Raw genomic sequence first — 9,712 nt, forward strand, 5'->3', positions numbered from 1 at the left:
CAATGAGTCGTATTCAATGGATAAACTAGCGCGCATCTATGTGAACAACATCGTTGCTTTGCATGGAGTACCGTTGTCCATAATTTCTGATCGAGACAGCCGTTTCACGTCTCACTTCTGGAAAAGCTTCCAACAAGCGCTTGGTACGAAATTAAACCTTAGTACTGCCTATCATCCACAAACCGATGGGCAAAGCGAAAGGACGATTCAAACGTTGGAAGATATGCTCCGCGCTTGTGTGATCGACTTAGGTGGAAGTTGGGATGACCACTTACCCCTAATGGAATTCTCATATAATAATAGCTATCACACGAGTATTCAAGCCGCACCATTAGAGGCGTTGTATGGTCGAAAATGTAGGACGCCCGTGTGCTGGTCTGAAACTGAAGATAATCAATTATCTGGACCCGAAGTAGTCCAAGAAACCACCAACAATGTTCTACAAATCCGCGAACGACTTAAGACGGCACGTGATCGCCAAAAGAGTTATGCCGATGTCCGTCGTAAGCCGTTAGAATTTAATGTTGGTGATAAAGTTCATTTGAAAGTTTCGCCATGGAAAGGCGTAGTTTGCTTCGGAAAGAAAGGAAAGCTAAGTCCTCGACTTGTTGGACCCTTCGAGGTACTCAAACGAATTGGAACTGTTGCATACCGATTGCAACTACCCGAGGAAATGCAAGGGATACACGATGTATTCCGCGTCTACAATCTGCAAAAATGTTTAGTCGACGAATCTCTTTCGATGCCATTAAAAGATGTAGAAATAAACGAGAATTTAAAATTTATCGAAAAACCAATTCAAATAGAAGATTCGAAAACAAAGAAATTAAAAAGAAGAACATTGAAAATCGTGAAAGTAAAATGGGACTCGCGAAGAGGACCCGAGTATACAAGGGAACTCGAATCCGAAATGAAGAAGAAATACCCCCACTTGTTCTAACGAAGCAATCTCGAGGACGAGGTTTATCAAGGTGGGGAGAAAGTAACATCACGAGAAATTCGAGTTAAAAACAACAAATTTCCAGAGCCAAGGGACCAAATCTGCCAAATTCCAAACCTTAGGGTTCAAAATAAAAATTCTGGTTTTCTTGATCCATCGCGATACGCGATGGATCAGAAGGGAATCCATCGCATATCGCGATGGGTTGTCTGACAACTTGATACGTGGATTGCCACGCGACCACACACGGCATGTTAGTCGCCACGTGTCAACACGTGGCACACCGTCTGCCACGTGGCAGACCTATATGGTGACTGTCTGAAGCTACGTCGCGATACGCGACGGGCTTCTCAAAGGCCATCGCGTATCACGATGGGCCTTCAGATATTGTCTATAAATAGCGTGGTCGGGATCTCACTTTTGCACACCAAATCAACTATCCTCTCTCTCTCTCTAAAACATCTCTCTAGAAACCGACAATCATATCCTCGATCCACCTCGAAGTGCGTGCCCAATTCTTTGTTTTCCGTGCCATAACCTCGATAATCGTGCCATCTCCCGACGATGTTCCGAACAAGAAGGTGTTATCATTCCAACGTCCCGACGACTCGCCTCGTGAAGCGTGCCGGCGTGAGAAAGAGTATTGGTGTACCTTGAGTTGCGTGCAAGAGAAAGTGTTGATCAAAGAAGATAAGGGAAAACAAAGCGGCAACGAAGTACTGCTCGATTGTAGGGTTGATAAAGCCAAGTGAAGGTAGGCATAATGCCCAAATAAAATAATAATAAAATATTGTAAAGGCTTAAAACCAAAGTCGAGAAAATACTCGATACTTCGATAAACAAAAGGAAAATATAACAAAGAAAAGAAAAGAAATAAAATATGAATAAGATACATATATGTGTGAATATATTCTTTGTTATAAAATTATTATTTAAGTAATAAATAATTATTCTTAAATAATAAATAAAAGAAAGATATACGTTTTTTAAATAAGAAGAAACGTAGGATTTTAAAAAAAAATAAATAAGATATCTATAGGTTATCTTATAAAGAAAGCAAGAAAGATATTTTAAACTAAAGGTTTAAAAAGAAAAGAGATTACTTTATAAACTAAAGGTTTTTAAGTAAATCGAGGTGGCGATTATAAAATTAATACTAAAGGTCTTAAGCCGGATTGTATACCCGACTAATAAAGAGTTATACTCGTGCTATAGGTACGAGATAGCAAGGGAAAGACCCTCGGACGGTGTTTGAAGCCGATCCAAATTGAAAAGGTGAATACGCCCCAAACTTTCTAAACTTGTTTTCAAACGAGTCAAAAGTGTTATGTGAAAAAGTTTACATGAGACTATGTGTCTCTAAAACATTTATAAACAAGAGTAAAAACGCTAGCCTTCAGGCTATAGTATACGTTTGTCTGGATCCTTACATATGTGGTAAAATGCGGTGGGCACATCGCACCACACTTGATTATAGTACGCTCGCCTGCGGGGAGTAATGACCATATGTATATTTATGGTACCTAAGTAATGTCGAACGCTACGGTGTTTGCTAAGGTGCTTAGAGTAGAGACTCGAGTTTATAAATTGTATTGTTTATAAAATAATAATAAAATATTGTAAAGACTTAAAACCAAAGTCGAGGAAATACTCGATACCTCAATAAACAAAAGGAAAATATAACAAAGAAAAGAAATAAAATATGAATAAGATACATATATGTGTGAATATATTCTTTGTTATAAAATTATTATTCAAGTAATAAATAATTATTCTTAAATAATAAATAAAAGAAAGATATACGTTTCTTAAAGAAGAAGAAACGTATGGTTTTAAAGAAAATAAATAAGATATCTATAGGTTATCTTATAAAGAAAGCAAGAAAGATATTTTAAACTAAAGGTTTAAAAAGAAAAGAGATTACTTTATAAACTAAAGGTTTTAAAGTAAATCAAGGTGACGATTATAAAACTAATACTAAAGGTCTTAAACCGGATTGTATATCAGACTAACAAAGAGTTATACTCGTGCTATAGGTACGAGATAGCAAGGGAAAGACCCTCGGACAGTGTTTGAAGCCGATCCAAATTGAAAAGATGAATACGCCCCAAACTTTCTAAACTTGTTTTCAAACGAGTCAAAAGTGTTATGTGAAAAAGTTTAAATGAGACTACGTGTCTCTAAAATATTTATAAACAAGAGTAAAAACGCTAGCCTTCAGGCTATAGTATACGTTTGTCTGGATCCTTACATATGTGGTAAAATGCGGTGGGCACATCGCACCACACTTGGTTATAGTACGCTCGCCTGCGGGGAGTAATGACCATATGTATATCTATGGTACCTAAGTAATGTCGAACGCTGCGGTGTTTGCTGAGGTGCTTAGAGTAAAGACTCGAGTTTATAAATTGTATTGTTTTAACTTGATTATTCCTAAGCCACGATAGGCCGGACCTAAGTTATGTCTCGAGGGTAATCAAGTAAAGAAAAATATTTTAGGGTCAACATATTCACCAGCATTCGTTGCTGACGTATTTTCTAACATTTTGCATGTAATCAAGATTAGGGCTTGAAGAACGAAGGGCTCAAGAATCCGATGGCTCAGATATTTCTTGTTAAACTTAATTGTTAATTAATGGTGGTTTTGTAAACTTTAAACAAGTAAAACTTATATGAGACTTTTAGTCTCATCTTTTGTATTGTAAATATTTACAACTTTAATCCACATGTTTTATAAGTCTTCCGCTATTAACTCGCAACTCTGATTTAATTACAAATGTGGTACCCACTGTTGGTCGCACTCCTAGGCTTTATATTAGAGCGTGGCAGTGGGGCTCGTGAAAACGCGCGTAACAAATTTTGGATCAAAACATAAAACGTGATTGTTGTACAGAATAGCGAAGTCATGACTGTTAAAAGAAACGTAAAAATAAATTTTAAAAGAAAAAAAACTTATGAATGTTTTATTGACTTGTTCGAGTACTCTTAGATTAAGTGTATATTATTTACATTTGACATCATATTGAACAAAATTAAAATCTAAAGGTAGATAAAAGTAAAATGTCGCAACGGTATGTTCGGGATTTTATAAACGTCATATTGTAAAAGTTATAAAAGAAAAAAATATATATTCAATATTAAACGTAGTAATAAAATAATTATAAAGAAATTGATTCCTTATTTTTGGTTGATTATAATTTTATTGTTTGTAAGAAATATTTATTTGCGTTCGTTTACGTTTGTTCTATTATGTTCCTTTTAACTTTGTTTTTGTTCAATCACTTTCGAGAACGGGTCGTTTAGGTTTTAAACGAACGAATATGAACATAGTCATTTTTTAATGAATGAACATGAACACAAAATTCCGTTAGATAATATCAACACGTCATAAAGTTAGCCAAATTCTTCAACCTGTCCGCAACCAAACCGGATTCAAACACAAAACTCATCGAACAATTTCCGGATCTAGCCAAATATTCAACTATGAAAATAAAAATTATAAACAGGTTATGCAAATATCTTACCAACTCTAACTACAAGACATTAATTATATCAGTCCATGAAATGCTAGCCAATAATTGAATAAATCAAAAATTCAAACCTAAAGATTGTATAGTATTATATTAATGGACAAATATCATAAAAACAATCAACTACTGTATCTTATTTTTCTCACAAAGGTCCGTCCATTTTTTTTCAAATTAATATCCATATACTTATTATTTTTGAATGTAATTGTTAAATTATTTTAAAACATTACTGGAAAGTCGGTTTCTGATTATTTTCTTTCATATTTTAGTCCGGTCTAACCCTAAGTCGAGATATCTTTATAGCCTAGCCACCAAGGATGATTTTGGAGTCATTATTCACCATCTTAACACCTTCTAATCACTAATTCTTTCATGGTTTCATTATTCCAACCCATAATTGAGCTAAGCATGATGCAGAGGCAAGGCTAAACCATTTGTGACCAATTAAGGCGTCGAGTTTACTTATGAACTAAATATTTTATGATTGTTGCCGGTATTTGGATTTACTTTTGATCAATCTTTTGGTTGATTGAACTATATGTTCGTTTGTATTAGTTAAATAATTGTTTTTTGGGAGTTACGTTTATCATCAATTATTTAGTTTTTGTTCGTCAACATTTTGGATTAAGTACCTATCCTAATTGAACCATTTACCATTAATCATTGATGATGCTGGTTTTATATTAACGAACTGGTAATTAGGTAAACCGCGTTCAGTTGTGGCAATTCGTTGGATTAGGTTCTATGAATCATCATAATCAAATTTATGTATCTAGTAATTATTTTCCTATTCTAATAAACGAATTATGTCTATGTGATCACCCAATTGGTATAAGTTTGGTAAGTCAGTTCATTGTATTACCTAAACCTCAAGCGTTGTCACTGTTTTCTCTAATAGTTTACAACCAAATCAAATCTTTAAAACTGTTTGACATCGTTTGTCCTAGGGGTGAGTAGAAAAACGAATTAACCAAAATGAAACCGAATAATAAAAAAAACCGAACCGAAGCATTAACTGACAGTTAACTTTTTAGTTTATCGAAAACCTATTTTTAGGTTTAGCTTAGGTTATCCATTTAAAAAAAACGAACCGAACCGATTAATCGAACCTATGTTTTCTACATATTTTTTTAAGATGTTATAACCGAAAACAAAACACCAAAAAAATTAAATTGACGGTGATGAAGATTGAGTCTAAATTTTGAAGATGAATAAGATAATGAATGAAGATTCATGACAAACTTTTAGTGTTTTTTTATAAAATCTTTGTTGAATTTTAAACTATATTACTCAAACAACTTTGTATTTGTTTGGTTTCACGTAACACGTGCCTATTTTGTATTTTGAATTCAATATGTATATATATATATATATATATATATATAGGTTTAAGTTCAAGAGAGAAATGATACTATTACAAGAAATGTGAGAAGTGAATATAGACAACTAGTTTTGTTTTAAGTTTTAAATGCTTAAAAATAAAAAAAAAAGATGTAAGTACAACAATAAATGCACCCCCTCTCTCTCCAATTAATACAACTAATATAATCATAATAAATTTATCTCTAATTAACATATCTAACTAATTTAACTATAGTAATTAAAAAGATAAAAACAATACTTCAGTTTTATTTTTTATTTACACATTCTTCATTTTATTTAACATAAATACAATTTATTCATATAATATCATTTCTTTATACTGTAAAAATAATTTTCACTCAATATATTAGCATATATCAACGTATTTTTTAATACTAAATATCAAAACATAATATATATATATATATATATATATATATATATATTCAATTGGTATGCCTATAAAAATTATTGTCATAAATAATAATAAAAAAATATCATACAAATGTGTCCATTAAATGTAAACAATAAATATACAACATACACAAAGTTATATAACCTACACTTGTTTTGAGTAATAAAAACGTACAACATACAAAAAACATATAACTTACATATGTAATTCGACATCAACAATTATATAAACTACACAAAGACACACACACACACACACACACACACATATATATATATATATATATATATATATATAAGGTACTCTAATTTTTTGAATTCTTTTTTTTTTGTAATGTCTACTCACAACAAAAAAACGAAAACCAAATAATCGAGTAAGCAAAAACCGATCGGTTGGCATTCTAAAATAACCTATAACTTTGGTTTAGGTTTGGGTTTCACCGGCTAACCGAACCGAACCGTTCTCACCCCTAGTTTGTCCGCTTAGAATAATTAATTAGCAAAAGTGATTGTGACTTGTCCTTTCCACTGATTCTCCGCTCAAACGACGTTACTTACATGTACTAGTTATATGTATTTAAGCTTAATAAATATTTGTTTTTTTTAGCATGACATCTACATCAATAATCTCTAACATTATTTTCCTTGATCGACAAGTTAATTCAATAACACTAAAAATACCAACAAAAGCTGAAATGAAGCGAAAAGTTGAATGTTTTTAAAACCATGTTTCTCAATAACTCAATTACCAGTGCTGTTATATATTGAAAAATAAAGCTGTAGCTTCTAGATTAATTGTTGGTATTGTGAAGATAACATTGATGATTGCCACTTTACAAAATTGAAGAATTAATGTATTCCTTGTGGTAGGATAATAAAAAGAGATTATGGAGCTTATATAGAGCAAATTAGTGCCGTTATAATGTTTGTTAGTAATTGTATTCGGATCGGATCGTGATTGTATGCTCTTTGAGGATGATTATTATGAGTTATTTTCAAGTGGTTTTGTTCGGAAATGATCCATCATGTTGGAATAATCCCAATCTCGTTAAATATCCCGTTAGTTTATTATAGTTTAGTTAAACTTTGTTAAATAGCCAGTTAACAAAGTTATGGTGTAAATTGTAATTAGTTAATAGTTTGTGTGAATATTGTAAATATGAAAATGTGATACGTTGCGACGGTTGACGGAATAACCGTCGGTGGGTATAAATACCACCACCGACCACCATTGAACATCATCAATTGAAGACAAAATCAATAATAAAGAATCGTTCATATTCAATTGTGTTCAAATATATTTTCGTTTAATTTCTGCATATTGTGTTAATCGATTCTGAAGGCCATCAATTTGGTATCAGAGCAAGGCACGAAGAACACAAACCATCACCCAAAATTGAAACCCTAAATCGCTGTAAAACCTTAGAACATCTGCAATTGATTCCATAATCTCAAAGGATTGTTGAATACCAAATCACAGAGGTGTGATTAACAGAAGGGACAATCTGAAATAACAGAAGATATACTTACCGATCATAATATTTCTGGCGAGAAGAAAAGGATAACCATAGCATCGACGGAAGTTGTGTAAAGCACGACAAATAATTTTGGTCAGACTTGGCCTAAAGTAAAAAAGGGGAAAATTTATTTTGCCTTAAATAAAATCACGTTAAAAGGGAAACATAAAAGAATTCATATTAGTTTAAGGAAAAAAATTATTAATTCAATAAGGAATTAAGTAAATTATATTTGGAAAGGTATCTTTCAAAACAAATAATAAAAGAGGTCAAGAAACAGGAGGTTCAATATTTTCGATTCAAGAAATAATTGGTCACGGGCAGTTTAGTAGAGGTGTGATCAAGCAACCGAAAGAACCATGGGCAGTTTCTAGCAAGTAACAGGAGGTCAGAGATTCGATCTAGGAAGAAATTGATCAAAAGCAATTTGGCAGAGATTTGATCAAATCCAGTGGTGACCGAAAGACCAGTGGGCTGTACTCGCAAGTATATATAATTCAACCGAAAGCAAAAGTAAAATTTGAATAGTGACACATCAAGTCATATCAATATTGGGAGAAGGAAAAAGACTCAATCAATGGCTAGCAAGAATAATGAATCCGTGAAGGAAGCAGGACCATCAACGACGCTACAATGCCCAATTTTGAATTCAACAAATTATACAATTTGGGCGGTAAAAATTATAGCAATTTTTGATGTTCATGGAATCTCGGAGGTACTCGAAGAAGAAGATGCAGTTGATGCTAAGAAAAATAGAATGGCTATCGCATATCTTTCAAGCAATGCCCGAAGAAATTGTTCTTCAGGTTGCTCATCATAAGAAAGCATCAGACATATGGGCAGACTTAAAGGCTCGTTTTGTGGGAGCAGACAGGGTTAAAGAGGCTAGATTACAAACTCTTGAATCGGAGTTTGAAGCCTTGAAAATGAAAGACACGGACACTATCGATGACTTCACAGGAAAAATTAGTCAACTCGTGTCACAAGCCAACAACCTTGGATCCACAATCGATAATAAAAAATTAGTCCGAAAACCACTTAAATCTGTACCAAAGAAGTACATTCAGATTGTTGCTGCGATTGAGCAATTTGCAGATTTGAATACTATGTTGTTTCAAGAAGCCATCGGAAGGTTAAAAGCATATGAAGAACACATCAAGGAGTCAACCGAGGAAGAAGACAAACATAATAAACTTATGTTCACCAACACATCTGGAAAAGAAAAGTTTAAAGAACATAAGTGTAAGCATTGTGGCAACTGGAGCTCAAACCAAGGAAACTTAGGACAAGGCCGGGGTAAAGGTCGTTGGTCTGGGAAAAGTAAAGACGGTGAAAAAGCTCATAAAGACAAAGGCCATGGAAGGTTAGGCGAACCTATCCGTGAAGATAAAAGTCATGTGAGATGCCATAAGTACAACGAGCTCGGACATTATATAAGTGAATGTCCAAAATGGAAGGATCACGAGGCTCATCTCGTTTGGAGTCAAACTACACTACTATGAAGAAATAGCAAGTCATAATACAAGATCGAGATTAAGGGGGTGATTGTTGGAATAATCCCGATCTCGTTAAATATCCCGTTAGTTTATTATAGTTTAGTTAAACTTTGTTAAATAGTCAGTTAACAAAGTTAGGGTGTAAATTGTAATTAGTTAATAGTTTGTGTGAATATTGTAAATATGAAGATGTGATACGTTGCGACGGTTGACGGAATAACCGTCGCTGAATAACCGTCGGTGGGTATAAATACCACCACCGACCACCATTGTACATCAATTGAAGACAAAATCAATAATAAAGAATCGTTCATATTCAATTGTGTTCAAATATATTTTCGTTTAATTTCTGCATATTGTGTTAATCGATTCTGAAGGCCATCACATCATACTGCAACATATAATCTAGTGAAACTGCAGTGCAATGCACTTAGTCATCGCACATGATGTATT

The 9,712-nt window shown here is 33.3% G+C and overlaps 1 protein-coding gene across 1 annotated transcript; it reads left to right on the forward strand.

Moving 5' to 3' along the window:
- Nucleotides 1-8,464: 8,464 nt before the first annotated feature.
- Nucleotides 8,465-9,265, forward strand: LOC143615390 (uncharacterized). Its single transcript, XM_077088525.1, has one exon. It carries the CDS (start codon nt 8,465-8,467, stop codon nt 9,263-9,265), a length of 801 nt encoding a protein of 266 aa, XP_076944640.1.
- Nucleotides 9,266-9,712: the final 447 nt, after the last annotated feature.

This window comes from Bidens hawaiensis, unplaced genomic scaffold (genome assembly GCF_021521415.1).
Source record: "Bidens hawaiensis isolate Kalapana, Puna unplaced genomic scaffold, B.hawaiensis_p1.1 tig00042828_1, whole genome shotgun sequence".
Taxonomy (NCBI): Eukaryota; Viridiplantae; Streptophyta; class Magnoliopsida; order Asterales; family Asteraceae; genus Bidens; species Bidens hawaiensis.

Coding starts and splice junctions, on each gene's coding strand:
- LOC143615390 (XM_077088525.1), top strand. CDS start 8,465: ATGGAATCTCGGAGGTACTCGAAGAAGAAGATGCAGTTGATGCTAAGA.